The 22,522-nt window shown below is 41.0% G+C and overlaps 2 protein-coding genes across 3 annotated transcripts; one reads left to right on the plus strand and one right to left on the minus strand.

The window, feature by feature from the left end:
* The first annotated feature begins 228 nt into the window (after nt 1-228).
* ACOT13 (acyl-CoA thioesterase 13) lies at nt 229-8,717 on the plus strand. 2 transcript variants are annotated; one of them, XM_063298987.1, is made up of 3 exons: nt 229-425; nt 6,503-6,687; nt 7,692-8,717. In XM_063298987.1, the coding sequence occupies exons 1-3, from the start codon at nt 393-395 to the stop codon at nt 7,846-7,848; spliced, it is 375 nt and encodes a 124-aa protein (XP_063155057.1). In that variant the 5' UTR covers nt 229-392; the 3' UTR covers nt 7,849-8,717. The 2 variants fall into 2 exon arrangements, with proteins under 2 accessions (XP_063155057.1, XP_063155056.1); XM_063298986.1 differs by having other exon boundaries at nt 229-476; nt 7,692-8,616.
* Nucleotides 8,718-14,065: 5,348 nt separating this feature from the next.
* On the minus strand, nt 14,066-21,245 carry C3H6orf62 (chromosome 3 C6orf62 homolog). The gene is made up of 5 exons (XM_063298988.1): nt 19,135-21,245; nt 18,377-18,553; nt 16,942-17,067; nt 15,921-16,055; nt 14,066-15,338 (listed from the first exon to the last, which is right to left on the minus strand). The coding sequence occupies exons 1-5, from the start codon at nt 19,261-19,263 to the stop codon at nt 15,213-15,215; spliced, it is 693 nt and encodes a 230-aa protein (XP_063155058.1). The 5' UTR covers nt 19,264-21,245; the 3' UTR covers nt 14,066-15,212.
* Between the last annotated feature and the right edge of the window lie 1,277 nt (nt 21,246-22,522).

Consider the following 22,522-nt stretch of genomic DNA (forward strand, 5'->3'; position numbering starts at 1 on the left):
CCACGCCCCTTCGAAGCGAAAATGCTGCGCCTGCGCCACAGAGAAAGTGCGTTTTGGAGTTTCCTGTGTTTTCCAAGTGTGGGGCCGATAGAGCGCGGAGGTGCAAAGAGGCGGGCCGGGCCAGGGGGCGTTGAAACGGTGGTGAGCGAATGGGACGTCTCCCAGTTGCCGATTTTGCATTGACTGCCGCGAATCACAGGTGCGGGGCGGTGTTGCAATTTGGATGTGCTAATCATCTGTTTTTTTGGGAACCGGACGTAGAAGGGTGGGTTTCTCATGTAGCGCTGCTTGGCTTCGTGTTACCGCCGCGGTTTGGAGCTACTCTGAACTGCCCAGCTGGGGATCATCGGCCTGGCTAGCGCTTCGCTCAGGAAGATTCCGCATTCGGAGCTATGACTCATCTCACCGTTAAGAGTCTTCGCGAGGTGATGAAAGTCGTTTCGGAGTCGCCTGGCTTTGACCGGGTGGTAAATACGGTAATGAGACGTTGGTTTCATATTGCTGATTTTCCCGGGGTGATCTTGAATTTGGTCAACCGAAGGGTTGCGGCAACTAAGCACTGAAAATCAGGGCCTGCTTTATACTCTCAAGGTTGCTGGAATAGAGCCGCATTAATCTATGCTAGCTAAAAATCAGGAGGAGTCTGGTAGTCCCTTTTCAGACTAACACGTTTATTAAAAGGTATTAAGCTTTTGTAAGCCATAACTCACTTCATCGGATACAATAGAGTGCCTAGATTGATACAGGATTTAAATTCGGATTGGGGAGACAAGAGGAAGACAGCATGGTTGTGCAGATGACATGTGACAGATTACAAGTACCTTATCAATTAACAGTCGTAATGTGTTAAAAATCCACTGTGTCTGCTGAGACCTTCTGAGGTAGCATGAAACCTTTTGATGTGTAGGTGTTCGGCAATCTGGCACTCATTTGGGTTGTTAGTTTCTTTTTCCAAAATGGCCACGCTGAGATCTGAAAGGGACTATCTGGGAAGGTTGGAATGTTGGGATATTGCTTTGTACTTATTTTAAGTCCTGGACAGTCTTTATCTTGCTTTTGAGTCCAAGGTTATGATCAGAACATATTGTATCAGTAGCTTACTGGTCTGCTCATACTACAGAGACAGAAAGATTTCCTGAGAGAATCCATAAAAATACACCTTTTCCGTAAGTATCTCTTCCATCTACCCTAAGAATTATCTACTAATGTCAGAGAGGTCACACCAATGGGTAAAAATGTTAACTTTAACCAATAAGCAAAGGAAATTTGCCAAATTCTTAATTATAGTCTTAATTACTCTAGCCTAACAGACATGAAGAACTGCATGGGACTTGGAAGATGACTCTTAAAAATGTTGACCATACAGTTTCTAATTTTGAAGCCTGAGCTGCACACTTTACAAAAGTTGGAAGTATGCTTTGATAGAAAATAGCTTTAAGGTGGATTGAAGGACAATTCCATGATATTCTCTTTATTGCTTTATGGTCCAAGACCAAACTAACCATGATAAAGATCATAACTTCAGTTTCACTGCCATTTAGTTCCACTTGTGAATTCTAGGACATTTAACAAATACCAATACTTTTGTCTTTGCATAGTTAATTGATGATTCTTTGTCCTTAGTGTGCAGCAAATAATTTTAGGGAAAGTTTTATCAGTTAAGGCCTGAAACAGGAGAACTACATTGTCAGCATATAGAAGCATAGATATATGCCTCTATATGCCCAAACTAGTGTATCAAAAAGGTCAGTACAGGAGGCAGAAGAGAAAACAAGAGGGGTGGATTTACAAATCCTCTTTATAGACATGTAAATCATCCTTTCATTTGATTGTTTGCATTACAATTAGAGATTCCCATTAATTATGCAGTAGGACTTAAGGTCAATAAGGTCATTGGCTAACTTTTATTGAATGGGTTAATCAAATGTATATTGGAATTTATAATGAAGGGTGGAGGATGGAGTCTTACATCTCCTATACAGTGGACCCTTTGGATTAAACAAAGGGGTCTAAGATTTAGTATGTACAGCTGTTATTTTATCTGCTATTCAAAAACCTTGAGTTCCTAGTGCTCATGGTTAATCTTTTGCAGGTAGGCTTTCATTCCTCTGGTTAAATTTTTCACTTCTCTTGTTAGCTCCTTGTTACCTTTGGCATGGTGGAAAATTCCAAGCACCTAATTACTTTTTAGCTCAATTCACAGTACTGCTTGCTGATTGATTGAGGAAAATGTCCCTGGACCTTTCATTTTTTCTCCAACACATTGTATAGAGCAGATCCTGCTTGAACCATACATATACTTTGCTGCCAGGTGCTCTAAAATCTGAGCATGTTACCAGTAGCTGGTGAAACAAATCAGCATTCAGATCAGTTTGATTAAGTCTAGGCTCTTAATATCAAAGTATGTTTTTCAACCTTGGCAACTTTAAGGTGTGTCAACTTCCACTCCCAGGTTAAGAAACACTGATATAGAGAATGGAAGTGTTCCTCCCAAACCTTGGCTGGAATTATAAAAGTAGGAAAAGATTTGTTGATTTCACAGCTGTAAGGGACCAAATTCAAATTGAATTCTGGGCCTAGGCTGCTATTGTCTACTATTACTAGTACATTCTGATTGCTTCCCTTTTCTTCCTGTTTTGCCTTTTCTGTGATACGGATAGAATAAGTCAAAGGATCTTCCTTGCATTTAATTAAGAGTTCTTATTTCACTGTCTTAAAACATATCTCTAAGATGGAGAGGCAAAGGTTCATTTCATCCATTTTTAAGTGCCCTGTTTGTGTTATAAAGGTTACATTGATTTTTTTTCCCTTTCTCCTGTTTCTGTCCTGATCCCTTTACGAACCACTGAAGTGCGGTTGTTGTTTATTCGTTCAGTCGCTTCCGACTCTTCATGACTTATTGGACCAGCCCATGCCAGAGCTTCCTGTCGGTCGTCAACACCCCGAGCTCCCCCAGGGACGAGTCCGTCACCTCTAGAATATCATCTATCCATCTTGCCCTTGGTTGGCCCCTCTTCCTTTTGCCTTCCACTCTCCCTAGCATCAGCATCTTCTCCAGGGTGTCCTGTCTTCTCATTATGTGGCCAAAGTATTTCAGTTTTGCCTTTAATACCATTCCCTCAAGTGAGTGGTCTGGCTTTATTTCCTGGAGTATGGACTGGTTTGATCTTCTTGCAGTCCAAGGCACTCTCAGAATTTTCCTCCAACACCACAGTTCCAAAGCATCTATCTTCCTTCGCTCAGCCTCCCCTATGGTCTAGCTCTCGCAGCCATATGTTACTACTGGGAATACCATTGCTTTAACTATGCGGACCTTTGTTGTCAGCATGATGTCTCTGCTCTTAACTATTTTATCGAGATTTGTCATTGCTCTTCTCCCAAGGATTAAGCGTCTTCTGATTTCCTGACTGCAGTCAGCATCTGCAGTAATCTTTGCACCTAGAAGTACAAAGTCCTTCACTGCTTCTACGTTTTCTCCCTCTATTTGCCAGTTATCAATCAAGCTGGTTGCCATAATCTTGGTTTTTTTGAGGTTTAGCTGCAAGCCAGCTTTTGCACTTTCTTCTTTCACCTTCATCATAAGGCTCCTCAGTTCCTCTTCGCTTTCAGCCATCAAAGTGGTATCATCTGCATATCTGAGATTGCTAATGTTTCTTCCAGCGATTTTAACTCCAGCCTTGGATTCCACAAGCCCAGCTTGTCGCATGATGTGTTCTGCGCACAAGTTGAATAGGTAGGGTGAGAGTATACAGCCCTGCCGTACTCCTTTGCCAATCTTAAACCAGTCTGTTGTTCTGTGGTCTGTTCTTATTGTTGCTACTTGGTTGTTATACAGATTCCTCAGGAGGCAGACAAGATGACTTGGTACCCCCATACCGCTAAGAACTTGCCACAATTTGTTATGGTCCACACAGTCAAAGGTTTTAGAATAGTCAATAAAACAGAAATAGATGTTTTTCTGAAACTCCCTGGCTTTTTCCATTATCCAGCGGATGTTGGCAATTTGGTCCCTAGTTCCTCTGCCTTTTCTAAACCCAGCTTGTACATCTGGCAATTCTCGCTCCATGAATGCTGAACTCTACCTTGCAGGATCTTGAGCATTACCTTACTGGCATGTGAAATGAGTGCCACTGTTTGATAGTTTGAACATTCTTTAGTGTTCCCCTTTTTTGGTATGGGGATATAAGTTGATTTTTTCCAATCTGATGGCCATTCTTGGGTTTTCCAAATTTGCTGGCATATAGCATGCATTACCTTGACAGCATCATCTTGCAAGATTTTGAACAGTTCAGCTGGGATACCGTTGTCTCCTGCTGCCGTGTTAGCAATGCTTCTTAAGGCCCATTCAACCTCACTCTTCAGAATGTCTGGCTCTAGCTCACTGACCACACCGTCAAAGCTATCCCCGATATTGTTATCCTTCCTATACAGGACTTCTGTATATTCTTGCCACCTTTTCTTGATTTCTTCTTCTTCTGTTAGGTCTTTGCAATCTTTGTTTTTGATCATACCATTTTGGCCTGGAACTTACCTCCGATGTTTCTGATTTTCTGGAAGAGGTCTCTTGTCCTTCCTATTCTATTGTCTTCTTCCACTTCCGCACATTGCTTGTTTAAAAATAATTCCTTATCTCTTCTGGCTAACCTCTGGAATTTTGCATTTAATTGGGCATATCTCCCCCTATCGCTGTTGCCTTTTGCTTTCCCTCTTTCTTGGGCTACTTCTAGTGTCTCAGCAGACAGCCACTTTGCCTTCTTGGTTTTCTCTTTCTTTGGGATGTATTTTGTTGCTGCCTCCTGAACAATGTTGCGAACTTCTGTCCAGAGTTCTTCCGGGACCCTATCTACTAAGTCCAGTCCCTTAAATCTATTCTCCACCTCCACTGCATATTCCTTAGGAATATTAGTGAGCTCATATCTAGCTGATCTGTGGGTCTTCCCTAATCTCTTTAGTCTGATCCTAAGTTGTGCAAGAAGAAGTTCGTGATCTGAACTACAGTCAGCTCCAGGTCTTGTTTTTACCGACTGTATAGATGTCCGCCACCTTTGGCTGCAAAGGATGTAGTCAATCTGATTTCGGTGTTGTCCATCTGGTGAAGTCCATGTATAAAGCCGTCTCTTAGGTTGTTGGAAGAGAGTGTTTGTTATGCAGAGTGAGTTGTCTTGGCAAAATTCTATCAGCCTATGTCCTGCTTCATTTTGTTCTCCTAGGCCATGCTTACCTGTAATTCCAGGTGTCATCTGACTGCCCACCTTAGCATTCCAGTCTCCTGTGATGAAAATAACGTCTCTTTTAGGCGTGTTGTCCAGTAGGTGCTGCAGATCCTCATAGAACTGCTCTACTTCAGCTTCTTCAGCATCTGTGGTTGGGGCGTATATTTGGATCACTGTGATGTTGGGTGGCTTGCCCTGAATTCGAATTGAGATCATTCTATCATTTTTTGGATTGTATCCAAGCACTGCTTTAGCCACTTTACTATTAATTATGAAGGCTACTCCATTTCTTCTGTGGTCCTCTTGTCCACAGTAGTAGATCTGGTGGTCATTTGATGTGAAGTGGCCCATTCCAGTCCATTTCAGTTCACTGATGCCCAAAATGTCTGTCTATAATCTTGACATCTCACCAATACCACATCCAGTTTGCCCTGGCTCATAGATCTTACATTCCAGGTTCCAATGGTGTGTTGATCCTTAGAACATCGGATTCGCCGTTCACCACCAGCACCGTCGGCCGCTAGCCATCCTTTTGGCTTTGAGTTAGCTGCGTCATCACATCTGGGGCTAGTTGAACTCATCCTCTGTTCCTCCCCAGTAACATTTTGACCATCTTTCGACCTGGGGGGTCTCATCTTCCGATGGTATACCGACATATCTCTGGTTGTACTGATCCATTGAGTTTTCACGGCAAGAATACTGGGGTGGGTTGCCATTACCTTCCCCAGGGATCGCATTTAGTCTGACCTCTCTGTCTTGACCTTCCCGTCTTGGGTGGCCCTTCACGGTTTAGCTCATGGCATCACTGAGGTGCTCAAGCTCCAGCACCATGACAAGGTAGTGATCCTTTGCTGAAGGAAGTGTGGTTGGGGGGGTTAATTTTTTGTATTTTGGTGCCTGCACAGATTCTCTCTCTGCCTCCCCCTGTAAAGCGGTCAAAATATAGACATTTGTCATAGAAATGCAACTTTTAACTAGTTTACTGTAACTGGGGCATTGTGTAGCCAAAGAAGCTACCATCATACATGCAAAAGAGAGAGTTAGCTTGGAGGGGACTTCCAAGAAGTACAAACTTATCCCCTGCCCAGCATTTAAGTAAATTCATAAATAAAGTAACTCAAAATTTATTCAGGATGTGTGAATGCTGACTGAAAGAGGAAGTAGAGGGGAATGGAATCTTTATTATTCTGCTAAGTAGAAAGCCAGCACATGTGTATATGGTGCAGATAAAATCTCACTGAGGCATTATGGAACTAGATTTCTGTTCCTCTTCTCAACCCACCTTCCAGATGAAGGTCATTTCTGCCAGCCCTGGAAAAGTTGTCTGTGAAATGAAAGTTGAAGAACAGCACACAAACAGAGGAGGAACATTGCATGGAGGCCTGACAGCAACTCTAGTAGACATTGTGTCAACAGCTGCTTTACTGCATACGGAAAGAGGAGCACCCGGCGTCAGTGTGGACATGAACATTTCGTAGGTATCACACTTGGTGAAGTTTATTTACATGCTTGTTTCTTTCTGCAGTGAGTATGGCAAATCCAACTTGTGTTAATTCCAAGAGATCACCAGTCCAGTCCAATGCTGCAATACTATTGACAGTGTAAATTTTTAAAACTCACCGCTTAAATACTTTTTGGAAAACTATACTTCTACATCCAGAGTCTTCACAGGTTCTAAAAGCCAGTGAAAGAGTCATTGGTCATGCTTTGTTTTGAAGTACCAGAGCCATTATTTTAGTTTTATCTTTGTAGTAGGTCATTACTATTCTTAGTTTCTGTGCAAGGAACTGAAGCCAAGAACTGCTAGCAGACACATCTACCTTGTATCAATGCAGAGATTGTTGCTCTCTCTTGCTTAGTGTTACCATAGTTACATATAGTGGCCCTCCAGACTCAGGTAGAACTTTTTCCTAATCCTACTGGAGATTGAAGTAGAACTCTCTGGATGCAATACATATATTCTACCCTTATGCCGGAAGGCTTCTCCAAGCTGCCTGTTACAGACTGTGGATTAACTGGGCCTGGAATTCAAATTCCCCAAAACCATCATTCTGCCTGAGCAACTTTTCACTGCATTCTGTTTTACTGTATGTGGCATGCAGGAAGATTTTTACATACACAAAATGGAATTATTAAGAAATTTAGGATGGCATAGATCATTCTGCCCTCCCCAGAACTGTGTTGGATAAGCTTGACTAAAAGCAATGGACTGAGATCACTCTGTGAGTATCTCAGCTAAGTAGGAACAAAAGATATCCAATGATTTATTCATTACTCCGTTTTGGCTCTTATTGAACAGTCAAAAAGTTGCTCAGGCAGGAAATTCAGTGGCTGACTTTGTCTCAGTCTCTTTCCTCTATTGCTCTGCCTCAGAACCCTTAGAGAACAGTTGTAAGGATGAACCTACGGAAGATAACAATACACATTGCCTTTCATTGTAAATGTAAGAAATGTTTTCCCCCTTCTTCTGTACTCAAGGTACATGTCATCAGCTAAGATTGGAGAGGAGATTCTGATCACTGCTGAGGTTCTGAAGCAAGGAAAAACTCTGGGTTTTGCCAACGTGAATTTAACAAATAAGGCAACGGGAAGATTGATAGCTCAAGGAAGGCACACCAAGTACCTGGGACATTAGTCAGAAAAAAATTAAAATCTTGGGAAGTCTGAGAATGCACAATGGAAGAGCTGTGTTGCAAGAAGTTTCAAAAATTGAAGTGCAGCCATTGGGCAGTGAAGTAACATCACTGTTCTGTTGTTTAAATTAAATTGTTGGCCCAAGGTCAGACTTATGGGTGTATAAATATGAATACTCATGTCTGTCCATGAATTTATATTTACACACATGTCAACCATGTCTAGGATAGATGGGTTAGGTTTGCCTTTTATTTGTTGGTGGAATTTACATGTAAGTAAATGTTTCTCCTGCTAGAAAAAAAGTATGGTGGAGCTAATATAAGTGTGAATCTTGAAGCACTGAAGAGACGATGCAAAGAAGATGGGGTTTTTCTACTAAAGCTTAAAGTTCCCTTTGAGTCTCGGTTGTGCAAGGTACAGATGATGACAGCTTCTAAGCACAGGGTTGAATCAAGCGGAGAAGAGAGGCTGTTTTCCCAGATGTGATTCTTCCCCTGCAGCTCTAGGGGAAACAAAATACTCAGTGAAGTGGTTTTGCATCCTTGGAAAAAGCATATGAGGTGGCGTTGGGAGCTGCAGGTAGAGGGGAGGGTTTTCAGAAAGGTAGCATGGGATTCAGCCCACTATGTTTACAGGGGCTCCAGGTGTCTTTTATATTGCTTTCTTTCAAGCCATGAGGTTTACCTGCTTCCTGAGTGTATTTTTCTGAATCCAGTGTTGAATGAGTATCCACCTAATAAAGCAGGGTGAAAGCCCAAAACCTCATAAATGGTAGTATTCTTTCCAAGGGGATTTTTTTCACTAAAGGGTACTGAGTAGGATGAGAAAATTTGCTGTTATTCAATAAAATTTGGATTTAGAAATTTTTAATTTCAGTGTAAAATCATTTCTACTAGACTTACCACAAGGAACACTAGCAAGAACATTTTATCCCTTACTTCTGCACACTTTCTTACACCTTTTTGTTTAAATCTGAAAGTCTAGAAAAAAAATCAGCTACACTGAATCAAACTGAATGCAGAAAAAGCCTAAGTGGTCGTGGGAGAAAGCAGAGGCTAGTGCATGGCTTGTCTGCCTGTGGGGCTGCTTGGGTGCTCTGTTCCTCTGTGATTGCTTAGCTAATTGTAGGTCAACCACTGGATTGCTCCTCCACTGCTAATGATGCTATAACTGCGCTGATCTCTCGAAAGATTTCTGAAAGGAGGAAACCCCATTGCATTGCTCAGCTCAGCTTCTCCCTAGTGACTTTGCTTGGGTTCACTGTTTCACTGCAGCTAAGAATGGGATAGTCACTGCAGGTGGCAGGACTTAACAACCTTGGCTTATCTTGAAAGAAGCTAAGTAGGGTCAACCCTAGTTAGTAACTGGATGGTAGATCACTGGGAAATCTCAGGGCTGTAGGCTATATACTGTATGTAGTCCATTGGACTCAAGCTAACTCAAGGACATCTTTACCTGGAAAATTGGGTTTAAGAAACAATAATGGATGTTTAGTAGTTATTAAGATTCCCCTCAATATGGCCCCTCCCTTAAAAAAAAGTGATCATCCTTGCATTTACAGATTAATTAGTTGAGTTAATTAGCTCAACTATCCTTTTGTTTTTGAAACTCTATGGTGTTGTGGGGATTCTGTTAAATCATTGTAATGATTTAATAGAAGCCAAATTGGGCAGCAGTATCTAATGAAAAGATGGACAATCTGCAATCCTAGATTGCATATGCTTCCTCCAAAGCCTAGGATGCAGTCCCCAGAATGAAATTTGCAGCTAACTTGTAATTTTTAGTGGAACCAAAGAGGAAAAATGTTAGACCCATGAAATGTATTTTTAATGTCTCTAAGTTTGTACTGAGAGCCAGTTTGGTGTAGTAGTTAAGGCATCAAGCTAGAAACCAGGAGACTGTGAGTTCTAGTCCCACCTTAGGTACAAAACCAGCTGAGTGACTTTGGGCTAGTCCCTCCTTTAAAGCTCTAGGAAGCAGGCAATGGCAAACTATATCTGAAATCTTGCCAAGAAAACTGCAGGGACTTGTCCAGGCAATCGCCAAGAGTCAACACTGACTTGAAGGCAATAAAAATAATACCATTGACTAACAACTCTTCAACAACATTCTACAAGCAGTCATCTGCCCTTACATTGCAACTTTCTGACCTAGTTTGTGCAAAGTCCTTATAATGCCACACAGTAAAATAACGGGATGAAATAGCTCTTTGATACTCCCTACAGCGGAGTTATGCTTGTAAACATCTTGTTGTTGTTTATTTGATCAGTCACTTCCGACTCTTTGTGACTTCATGGACCAGCCCATGCCAGAGCTTCCTGTCAGTCATCAACACCCCCAGCTCCCCCAGGGACGAGTCCGTCACCTCTAGAATATCATCTATCCATCTTGCCCTTGGTCGGCCCCTCTTCCTTTTGCCTTCCACTCTCCCTAGCATCAGCATCTTCTCCAGGGTGTCCTGTCTTCTCATTATGTGGCCAAAGTATTTCAGTTTTGCCTTTAATATCATTCCCTCAAGTGAGCAGTCTGGCTTTATTTCCTGGAGGATGGACTGGTTTGATCTTGCAGTCCAAGGCACTCTCAGAATTTTCCTCCCAACACCCCAGGTTCCAAAGCATCGATCTTCCTTCTCTCAGCCTTCCTTATGGTCCAGCGCTCGCAGCCATATGTTACTACGGGGAACACCATTGCTTTAACTATGTGGACCTTTGTTGTCAGTGTGATGTCTCTGCTCTTAACTATTTTATCAAGATTTGTCATTGCTCTTCTCCCAAGGATTAAGCGTCTTCTGATTTCCTGACTGCAGTCAGCATCTGCAGTAATCTTCGCACCTAGAAATACGAAGTCTTTCACTGCTTCTACATTTTCTCCCTCTATTTGCCAGTTATCAATCAAGCTGGTTGCCATAATCTTGGTTTTTTGAGGTTTAGCTGCAAGCCAGCTTTTGCACTTTCTTCTTTCACCTTCATCATAAGGCTCCTCAGTTCCTCTTCACTTTCAGCCATCAAAGTGGTATCATCTGCTGAGCAGGCTGTTTTCAATTTAAAGAACTAGTCAATTGCTTACAGTTTTGACTTCCTTACTTCTGTGGTCATTCCCTGTCTTCAGTCTGAGCAGGAGGGTAAACAGTACAAGAGATCCTATAGAGAAGCCAATCAAGTTGTTAAAGATGAAAAGAGCATGTTGAACAACAGACAGAGCAGAATTGCACAAAGAGAAAATACTGGCTGCTTTCAGAAGCACAACTACGAAGGTGGGATATGTAAAACCACAACAGTTGAAGCTAATGGATTGTATCCAGAATGGGCTCTGATAGCAGACTGGATAACCTCCCTCAAATCTTTTCCAAGGAGTCCCCTGGAGCAGATTTGGAGTTACAGGAGAAAGGAAATTCAGTGTTCAATGTTCAGTAGTTGGCCCTCATAACATTGGTTCCTTTGATCTTGGATGAAGAGGTGCACTTCAACTAACTCTCTTATGAAGACTGGTTGTTAGAATATAAAATACAATAATTATGTATATTTTTAAAAATTTCTATCCCAGAGTTCCATTACCTAATTGCTTTGTGGGGTCTCCTCACTCCTGTTTAACATCTACATGATGCTGTTAAGTGAGACCATTCAACAGCACAAAGTGAGGTATATGATACCCAGCTTTACATCTACACCTAAGCTGGACCAAGTGATGCTGTGGGAATGCTGTTTCTGTCTGGAGGCTGCAGGAGTCTGAATGGGGAAGAACTGGCTTCAGCTTAACCCTAGCAAGACTGAGTGGTTTTGTATCCAGTGATTTTACATCTTCAGTTCTGGATGAGGTAGCACTGCCTCAAACAACCAGTGTGCAATTTGGGGGGGGGAGGGGCTCCTGTTCGAGGAGCAGGTGGCAACCATGGCTAGGAGTGCTTTTGCCCAACTTTGTTATGTATGCCAAGTGTGCCTTTTCCTGAATTAGGTCACTCATTCACATGTTGGTCCCTTCCCAAACGGATTGCTGCAATGACTTCTACATGGGGCTGCCCTTGAACATCCAGAAGCTGTAGCTGGTCCAGAATGCAATAGAGTAGGTGCACTTTGGAGTACCCATGTTAACACCTCAGTTCCCCAAGCTTCACCAGCTCCCAGGATGCTTTCAGTTGCAAGTTGCTGCTTGTCACCTACAAAGCCATCCATGGGTTATTTGAAAGACTGCCTCTCCCTGATTGTTTTCTACTTGTCCATGCAGGAAGAAACAGGAGGCACACTATGGGTTCCATGGATTAAAGGATGTCACATTATGGAACCAGAAGGTAGCTTTTTTTGGTTGCAGTGTCTGCCCTTTGGAACACCAAGCCTACTCCACTCCCTCCCAAATTAGTTTGGCCCCAACCCAGGCTTTTCAGAAAGCTTAAGTCCATGTGGTGGTGGTGATTTACTGTAGATTGGTTTTTACATCTTTCACAAGCTGTCATTTTGATGTTTATTGCATTGCCCTTTTATATGTTGTTTAGACACCTAGAGTCACCGCAGTGATAGGTGGCCATACAAATCAACTAAATAAATAATTATTGTTTTTCATAGATGTATATATATAAAAAATGTGTATTATTTATGCAAGACCATGTCTTGTGTTTACAAAAAGTATAGATACCCTTATAAGATGATATATTTAGGAATCAGAATAAACCAATGACCTTTATACAAGTGGTGCATTGGCTTCAGTTGGCTAGTTCAAGCTGATTTATAACAATTTAGAACAGAAAAGGCAATCTGAGAACATTGTATAACACCAAGTATTTATCTAATTTTTAATTTACATTTCTGTATCCTTAAACTTTAGCTATTCCATATAAAAAATCCTCTTCCTTTATAATGGAAAACATAGCAAATTAATGAATGCACAGTACCATAAGATCGACTAGAATTCTTAGATTCAAGATACGGTTTTGAGACCATTTTAGTTTCTAGAAATGATTACAACGAAGAATCCTTATTGCTACAGAGCAAGAACCAAAATGGAGAGAGTGAAGACAGCATCGTCATTAACACCTTACCTTTATAATTTTATAGCAATTGGTCTTAGATACGGACTCTGATAGGACTGCATTATAAGAATAAATTTAGCACTTGCTATGGGTAGAAACGCGGTGGCGCTGCGGGTTAAACCGCTGAGCTGTCGATCGGAAGGTCGGCGGTTCGAAACCGCGCGGCGGGGTGAGCTCCCATTGCTCGTCCCAGCTTCTGCACACCAAGCAGTTCGAAAACATGCAAACGTGATTAATTGGTACCGCTTCGGCGGGAAGGTAACGGCGTTCCGAGTCGTCATGCTGGCCACATGACCCGGAAGTGTCTATGACAACGCCGGCTCCAAGGCTTTGAAACGGAGATGAGCACCACCCCCTAGAGTCGGACACGACTGGATTTTACGTCAAGGGAAACCTTTACCTTTACCTTATGGGTAGAAACTGTAGGGAGCTTCAACTTAACTACTGGCGTAGGATTTTCACTTTCCAGTATGCTCCATAGCTTGCATGTATTTCAATGGATTCAAGGATGGATGGATGGATGTTTATTTTACATTCTTGTTGTGGCTACTCACATTCCTTTTAAACAAAGAAATGTTACTTCAAGTAATGTATTGTCATATGTATGGCCTCTGTAAATCAATAGTTAATTCTATTTCATCTGGCTGACTTTGAAGGAAGTACAAATTTCCTTCCATCAGCTTAGAAGTGAGGAAAATACTATTTGGTCTAATCCCTTTCAGCAAAGTCCGTGTAAAAAACCATTATATGTACTTTATCATAATGCAGTAAGTATGAAAAAAAAAGTTTTTCCTTTTGCATAATTCTTTTAATATGTAAGTCACTATTTTAATCTGCAAGTAACCCTGAGTTGAATGGAAAAAAAGCTTATTAAAAATATGTATTTTATTCCTAAGAAATGCCAATGTTTCCTGGTATACCAGCCTCTCTCACACATATTTACACATATCCATATATAGCACTCTCTCCTCCAAATGTATATTAATAATTACCACTAGGTAATTGGGTTGGACTAAGAGAAGTAACTGTCCTGGTCAGCCAGTGAGATTCACTGAATCTATCGCTCTGATACCAATTCAACATTCTAAAATTACACTACATTATCAGTTGATATTTTCATGGATTATGTTACTGTACCAATTTAATGCCTGCATCTCTTACAACTAACATGATCTTCATAACTTAACAGAGCAGATAATTGTTCAACTAATTTGTTTATTTCAATTTGTTCCAATTCCAAACAAAAGCTAAATACAAATTTTAAACATATAAGCACTAGGTTTACCCAAAGGGAGTTGGCTTATACAGATTTACTTCAGTAAAATTACTCAACCCATAAGCAAAGCGTTCTTTGCCAAAACTATACAGTAGTCTTTCTTATGTTCATTGCACAATCTTAAACAAAATATGTTCTGTCAAAACCAACTTTGACACTCCAAACAATATTTTACAATTAAATCCACAAATGCTTTAGATCTTATTCCTCCCCCCACCCCCAAAGAACCTCAGAGGGTTTTCCACATAAGAAATGTTTTGGAAACCAGTATTTCCTACTCGGTTCACCAGCAATTTTACAAGTCAACTCTCAGGAAAAAAAAAATAATCCTCTGCCAACATGGTTTCTGCAGCTGCTATTTTTAATTTAGCTGCTTCAGGCTACTTCAGACCCCAGGTCTGTAAAATGTATTAAACTTAACAGAACACTCTACATTTAGTTATACAGCAAACTGGGGAAAGAGATCAAAAAATGAGAATGCCAGTAAACTCAAACATGGCCAAGCAAAATAAGAGAGGCAATTAATGCCTACAATGAATGAAATGCTTTTCTTCCTTAAAAGATTTCTTTCCCATAGTAAGCCATCTACTGTAGCAAGCCAGAGAGCTAGTGATCAGAATGAATCTGACACAGCTGTGATACAATCATGTTAAAAGCAAAGCTTAGAAGGCTTTTACACCCTTACATTCACTTTTCACCCTATGAATACTGAAACAGGGGACATGACCAGCACAAATGGACACACCACCATAAATGATCGCTTTTGTGCTCTCAGATAACATTTCTTTCAGTGTGTAACAGTCCCTTCATTTCACATTTTGGTAAGATGCTCATGCAATGCAGAAATATGCAGAGCATTCTCTTTCATAAAGTCCATGCAGAAAACATCTTAAAAAAAAGTTCTGAGATACAAATGATAACAGAAAATAATCCAGGATGATCAAGTTTCACGATGGATAGTGTTCTGAACATGTGTCCATTTTCTTCTATTCCGAAAGAATAAATGGCGAGAAAAGTGGAAACTACACTCCTGCATTCTGTGATTTTCCCCATTTTGCTGGCCAGAACCCTATTCTGGCATGTATGGGCGGAGGTGATCCTCTACAGTACCAACCGCCCAGTGGGTGAGCTGCTCCTGTGGCAGATACAGGCAGATGCTGCATAACTTGAAGATTGTAGCTTTGTTTTTTGGAGTCTGTAAAAAATAGATACATAATTTCAGAACCAAGGGTGGAGGGTTTTTAGGAACAATGACGCATGGAAAAAAAGCTTTAAATTTCTCCTAATTGGTCTTTTCAGAAGTAAATTAGGAACTTGTAAGGAAGCACACCAGAAAAATAGCAAAAAATCTGGCACTCTGTAATATTTTTGCTGGATATGTAACTTGATCAGAGTTCTGTATTTTTTTTTCTCTGAACTACTACTCTCTCTATATATATATACGGTATACTACATAAAGTATACTAAAGTTATACTTTAAAAGGAGTTGAACAGAAGCTCAATACTACCATAAACACTGATGCACACAAGCAAATCTATATTTTCAGTTCTACAATTTAAAAAGACTACGTACTGAATGTTCATTACACCGTCAAAACACAAAAACCTGGCCAATCTGATTACTGCTGTATCTCACAATACCGTGCTTGATGCCTGCTGTATACAACCACGGTATCTACCTAATTTCAATGCTCTGTCATGACAACTGGTTTTATATAAGCTAAGACAGCCACTGAATAACAAATGAGGCAACTGTTATACACCAGAAGATGTTTACCTGCAAGTGCTGTCTGTCAATGAAAAGAAACACTGACTGGTTAGGGTTGTTGATAACAATTCCAGTCTTGTCCTTTCGGCTCAGTACATGCAGAAACTGTTTTTCATAGTCACCGTGATGAAATTCAAACCTGGCCTATTCAAAACAACAACAAAAGGTGTAAAATTCAAAATGAAGCACTTTTGTGGATATTTTTTGTACTACTACTACTAATAATTTATTAAATATATATGCTACCTGACTCCCAGTGACTCTGGGCATCCTACAATTGTCAAAAACACTTAAAAACAAAGAACAATACAAAAAACACAAAAACAGCACAAGACAGAACAACTATGACAAAGAAAACAAACCATGAGAGGTACAAAAAGGAGGAAAGAGTCATCAGTCCTCAAAGATCCACCAACTGACTTATGCACAAATATTTTTGAATTAAACAATACTGAGTCCTGGAGTTTGAAGGAAAGGATTCAGTTCTTTTATATCCCCCTAGCCCTTCCAATTTATGAGCTGTTATTCTATGCAGGGTTTTTTTTTTTTTAACAATTTCAACTAGTTCAATGCAGTAGGAGAGTTATTTTTTTCTACTATTGAACTGAGAGATCATATAATATAGTTATTATTAAAATTTGTTACACTGTTAAAGTAAGATAAGCTTACTGAACTAGCTTCAAACAGAAGACTGGTTCAAAATAAAGTGATACTAAGAAAATGGCAGAATGCCTTATAAATATTCAATATATCACTGCTACTAAGGCCATCCAGACCCTTTGCACATACACTGACAATTATACATCTTGTGTTGCAACTAATACTAAGTCAGGTAGGCAACTGCTGCTTTCTATAAGCTTTGCATTGCAAACCACATAGTACCTGATCACATGGAAGTTGTATTCAAAGTAACACTGGGGCACTGGACTGCTTTAAGAATCCAAAAGTCATATTTGATCAGCATTAAAAGGTAGAGGTTTTCACTTGAAATACCATCTGCTTACTTGAGTTTTATCTGCATATGCCATACCTGAACAGGCCTAAAGGGCTCATCATCTGATCCCTTCCATCTAGAAAACAGAAGACAGACTATCTTCTCAATATCATTCCGAGGCCAAAGTATGAAGTCCATCTCCTGTGTACAGCCAATCACATCCTGAAGAGATAAAACTGTACATGTAAGCATTTATACCTTCCCAGGATTTAGATTTATTTTGCTCCTAAATAGTAATGCAAAATAATTTCAAATTCAAGATGCCATTTCAAACACAAAACCGTTTCGAATTTAAAATATAGCATGCATATATACTATACAGTTGTTAAATTCCAGCATGAAAATTTTTCATAAAATTGCCTGAACTAAAGCATCAATCTCAGCCATCAGACATAATCCAATTTTGAATCATGATGTTCTCTTGTTCGAACTATTTTTAACATTAATATTTCCTGCTTTAATAAAACCCAGTATACATAATTTATAGAAGAATTTATTTCATGTTTTTTTTTCCCCAGTTAGGACCAATCTGTTTGGCTTAGATCTTGAATAAGGAATACCCTCCTGCTTCTGAGAGCATCCTATGAGGACTGTTTTTACAGGAATCTCCTGCTAATGAAGGTGATTTCTACGGATTCTCCTCTTGAGAATTTGTTTAAAACTTTTCTGGAAGATTGAAAAATCCTCTGAAGGAGCACAGAAAAGCTGAAGAAAGAGGACAGAATAAGTGAGACTCATCTCCCTCACTTCCACTAGGAGGATCCAGTGGCAACACAGGAAACTGTGATAATGCCAAAATGACAATACATGCACAGTGACATTATCACACAACTGCCATTACATACTTGTGACCTGACACTGACACAAATAGGTAAATCACAGCATTTGCATGATACTGTTGTCACATGGCAGGATCCTTCGTTTGACCACAAGATCTGTTCACAGAACAGAACTCAGAATACAAGATAATTTTGCAGAAATTAAAGATAAAGCAGTTGATTAAGATACACTTTTGAATTACTGCTAATGTTCCAATAATATTTTTAATAAGATGGTTTTACCTTGGTAAAACTAGATCTGAGAAGGAAGCAAAGAGGGTGAGGTGAGACTAGGACAATTAAAACTAGGGACAAAACCATACATATACTCTAATATAAATATCCCTCATGGGCATGATCGCCCCAAAAAGCATTCCTTTCTATACACCCAAAGATTTTAAAGAAATACAGTAAGTTCTACTATGTATTATAATAAATTCCATATTAGTATAGGCATATTAAATATTAATATTAAAGGCATATTGGTAAAGGAGGAAATTTCTTGTTGAAAATATTTTTCTAGGTACAACCAGTACCTTCCACTTTTTAAAACTTGACTATATGTGAGTCTTTGATCCCAAAGCACAGCTGGACCAAGGAGTGTAAGCAAAACATCTGACCACTGAAAACAGAAGGGAAAAAAATGAGTTTACCCTGCGCATAGACTGATAGCGGGGTGCATGCAACTGTACAATATCCTTTTGAAGAAGCTCAATGGAACTTTCCAATGAATAGCTGGAATCTCGCACACCTTTCAGGATATTTTCTTCATAATTATTGGTCATAACTGGTATCACTTCAGACACTTCAAAGAGTGCTGACTTTTTCCTCTAAACAAAAGAAAATTAAGAAAGTCTGTTACTAAGAAATAAATGTTGACGTTAAAATACAAAAATTAAACGTAATTACTGGGAAGTCCAAACCTTAGTTTTAAAAGAATGTATGCAAAGCCAAAGTTCAGCTCTTTTAATTCAATGAAAGATATTTATGTCCATACTTAATTACATTAAAATCAGTATGTCTTTGAATAGCTGGATTTTGGCTGGAAGGCACAATTTGTTTTCTTTTTAATTCAGTTTTGGGTACTTATGTTCCTCTCATGTGTCACACATACACACCCAGTACAATATAAAATATAAAATATTATCCTTCTACACTTGAACATCTGTAATTTCTACTAACAAGGCAAACACAATGGAGTGTTACAAAAATACCACTAAGTTACAGTATTTGATTATATACATTAAAATTAAATAAATATACAAATAAATAATACAGCCTCAGTTTTTGATGCCAAGTAAATCTTATGGATTTTTATATGTATTCTCCACATTTTGATTCTGAGAGACTCTAACAAACATAATTAAACATGCATATTATATGTCAATACAACAAATAGAAATAAGATTACCTTGTCTTTGAATACAAAGGCAATATACATCTTGAAATCAAACTGGTCAGCTAGAGATTCTTTTTTCTTTTTAAGCTGAGCACGAAGTCTGTTCAGAGCTTGTTTCTTCCGGGAGTTTGGGTCCCCCATTTTATAATACAGATGGTACAAAAGCCTTTGGAAACTGTCACTAAACTATGGGCCCTTTTTTCATAAGACTCAAGTACAACAGAAACAAGTCATTTTATTCCTGCTTATACCACTGAATCAATAAAACAGAGGCAAAACCCAAAAGTGCACCTCAGGCAATTGTTTTACAAGACTGTCTTACTAGAGGGGTCATAAAACAAAGTAAGTAGTCGTCCAACCATTACTGGACAAAGGGTTTGCACATATTATCAAAAGCCAAAAAGATTTTTGAAGAAAATACACTGATATACACAGTTTAAACCACAGAAATAAAGGGGCAAGAATGGGAGAAAAATCTTATCACAATTTATATGTATAAAAAAAAGGAATAAAGGGGATGGACCCAATCCATTTGGGCGTTGTTTCTTTGCCCCAACCCCCCAAAAAACCCAAACAAAAAACTGAAATTAAAGACAGTGTTCTACTGCACCCAGGTTCATGACTCTGCTGATTATTACCAAGATTTCTGCTATTGCTATGCTGCCTGCTTAATTTTAAATAATTATTAGACTTGGTAGAAAGCAAAGGAAGGAGTGCAGAAGAGGAGTGGATGTCCTGGGAGGCAAGACGTTTCCCTACCGACAAAATCATCAACCACAGACAACACAGTGCTGGTTTGCAGAAGAGCAAGAAGTTTGGAAAACAGCAGAGTCATTTCTAACTTCATCATGCTCATAATCAGGCATATAGCCGCCCTGAGCCTGTGTTTCTTAGAGAAAACAGGGATCATGATGGCCATTAATAAAAGCTTAAAGGGAAGCTAAAAGATAGTACCTGGCCTAAAGATCTCCAGTCTATCTAGCACTCCCCTAGCAGGGAGAGAGACCTACATACCCCAACAGCTGTCTTTCTGTCTACCCCCACCAAAAGGGCAACAATCCCCCTCTCTGCCGGCAAGAGCCACTGTTTAGCTGGGGCTGGGCATGGCTGGTGCGGTTAGCCTCCTTACCGTTGCTTTTCTCTTCCTTAGCCAACCTGAAGAGGAAGAGAAGGGCCTGTGCTCAGCGCAGGGGGAGGGGGGGCTCAGTCTACAGCCCGGGTTTCACTCTTGCATTCAGTGAGCTCCAATTTCTTTCTTTTTAAAGGAAAGTATGGAGGAGGGATGCCAGGAGTTCTCAATTGGAAAAAAATAGGTAAGCAAAAATAGCCGTTTGCGCACGTAGGCTTTTGTGGTGGCGGCAAACTTTATCTATTTGAGGATCGGTAAATCGAATCAAATCGTTAAAAAGGAGGATTACTCCGCCTGTCCCTTTCGTAGTTGTTTAGTTAGGACTTAACCTTTTTTAAAAAAAAAATTCCCTCCCCCCTTCAACCTTCCCTCATAAAAATAATTAGTTTCTCTCCCCCTCTCCTTTTAGCCTCGGCGGGAGGCGCAGGCGGCAAGAGAGAGCGGAGCAGAGTGTGTGGCCTGGACTGGCTCGCTATCCGCAGCCGGCGGGCGCGGGCGGAGCAGTGGAGGCTGTGGCGGCGGCGGCGCTGCTAGCAGCACGGGCAGGAGCCATGTCAAGATAAAGCCACCAAGAAGCCGCCGAGCTCCCCCATCCCCTCTGCGCTGTTCACGATGACCGGGCCGCCCGCACTGCCGCTGCTCAGCCCCAGCAGCCTGGTCCCCATAGCCTAAGCTCGGCGCCCCGGAGCCGCCGGGGGAGGGCAAATGGTGGCGGCGGCGGAGGGAGGAGGAGGAGGAGGAGGGCGAGAGGAGGAGGAAGTGGCGGTGGCAGCGAAGGGAAGCTGGGCCGGGCAGACCCTGCGCTAGAAGCTCCTATTGCGGGAAGGGCAGGAGGCAAGAGAGCGAGCGAAGCCCCCCCTCCTGTCCCCTCTCAAGCGAAGGATAGCTTGCAGGAGTTCCTCGGTCCAGGGGAAGCGGGAGGCGGCGAAGAAGCGGCAGTCGGAGCAAAAACCCCTCAAAATGGCAGCCGCCGCCTTTCCTCTTCGCCTGAGTCACACAGATAGGCTCCACCCTTGAGCCGCGGCGCAGGCGCTCTGCAGTAGACTGTACCATCTGAGCACACGGGGAGAAGGGAGGGAAGGCTCGGCGAGAGTTTGGAAAGCCCGATTGGATTGGATTCGCAGGGGAGACAACCGATTACATTGGACGAGTGCATACATGTATGCAGAATACAGTAGACTGCATATTCTACGCAATTGCAGGCTTTTCAGGCTGCAGTCTTAACCCCGACAATAAGTTCTCCCCAATGAACACAGCGAGACTTCTGGCTTTATAAAGTAATAGGCTTAGATTTGCGCACAGGCAGTGGCTGCTTGGTGTTACCCAAGGGCTGAGTTCGCACCACAAGCTAATTGTGGCTTGAGCGTACAACGCCAGTCAGCGGAGTTAGTTAATAGTTAGCGCTCGTATAAATCCAGAGATCTGGGTTCAAATAAACGGTTAAGTTTACCCAACCAGTCTTGCAGTATTACATCCAGATCAAGGTTATAAGAACATTTAAGCCACAACTTTATCAACCCAGAGGATTTATCTTTTAAGTACCAGTTGAGAATGTTGGCTTGTATGTACACTTCTCTAGTTGGTGGTTTACTGTTGCAGTTTTTCTAAGATTTTGGCTGCATGAACTAGGTTTTCTTTACACGTAGCAGAGTCCTGTCAGGCTTTCCCCTCATATCTGTTACCTATAAGGACTAATGCTTTGCAGTATGAGCTGCCTGAGGATATTAAGCTTTTGAATTACAAAGGCTTGCTTACATATCACTTTTAACTCTGTCAAAGGCAGCCCAGCATCCTGTTCCAGTTAAAAAACCCAGGCATTTTGAAATGAAGAGGGAGGCCATGTTTTCCAACAGTAGCCACAGTTAGTTGTATGGCTGTCCTGGGATTTTAACCTGGACTGTATGTAGCACCTGGACTCAAAGGGTCAACTTTAGATTAGCTCTCTCTTCTGGCCTATGGCAGGTAAAATAAGAAAAAATCTCCTTCCAGTGTAACTCTGGTCCAGTTCCTGGCAGCAAGGTGGAAGTGGTTTGCTGTTGCCTTCTTCCATTTTGTTTTTCAACTTCACAGCTCTGGTGTCCTCCAGTGGTTTCTGACCTAAATAAATCCAGACCTAGTTATGCTTAAATTCCAAGGACATGCCCAAAGGTGACTGTTCCAGCTACTGTATCCAGTTCTCCTGTGTGTGACAAAAGGACAGAACCAGGGGTGAGGGAAATTAAGTTAGCCCCTTCCTTATCCTCCTGGTCTAATCCTAGTGGAGCCTATACA

Source organism: Candoia aspera, chromosome 3 (assembly GCF_035149785.1).
Source record: "Candoia aspera isolate rCanAsp1 chromosome 3, rCanAsp1.hap2, whole genome shotgun sequence".
Classification (NCBI taxonomy): Eukaryota; Metazoa; Chordata; class Lepidosauria; order Squamata; family Boidae; genus Candoia; species Candoia aspera.

Bases quoted from the DNA above. Each gene is read 5' to 3' on its own strand.
- C3H6orf62 (XM_063298988.1), bottom strand. From the start codon at position 19,263: ATGGGGGACCCAAACTCCCGGAAGAAACAAGCTCTGAACAGACTTCGT. The intron at 18,554-19,134 runs GTAATCTTATTT...TCTTTTGTTTAG, and splicing joins CCTTTGTATTCAAAGACAAG to AGGAAAAAGTCAGCACTCTT. The intron at 15,339-15,920 runs GTAAACATCTTC...TATTTTTTACAG, and splicing joins TTGACAGACAGCACTTGCAG to ACTCCAAAAAACAAAGCTAC.
- ACOT13 (XM_063298986.1), top strand. From the start codon at position 393: ATGACTCATCTCACCGTTAAGAGTCTTCGCGAGGTGATGAAAGTCGTT. The intron at 477-6,502 runs GTAATGAGACGT...CCCACCTTCCAG, and splicing joins TTGACCGGGTGGTAAATACG to ATGAAGGTCATTTCTGCCAG. The intron at 6,688-7,691 runs GTAGGTATCACA...TCTGTACTCAAG, and splicing joins AGTGTGGACATGAACATTTC to GTACATGTCATCAGCTAAGA.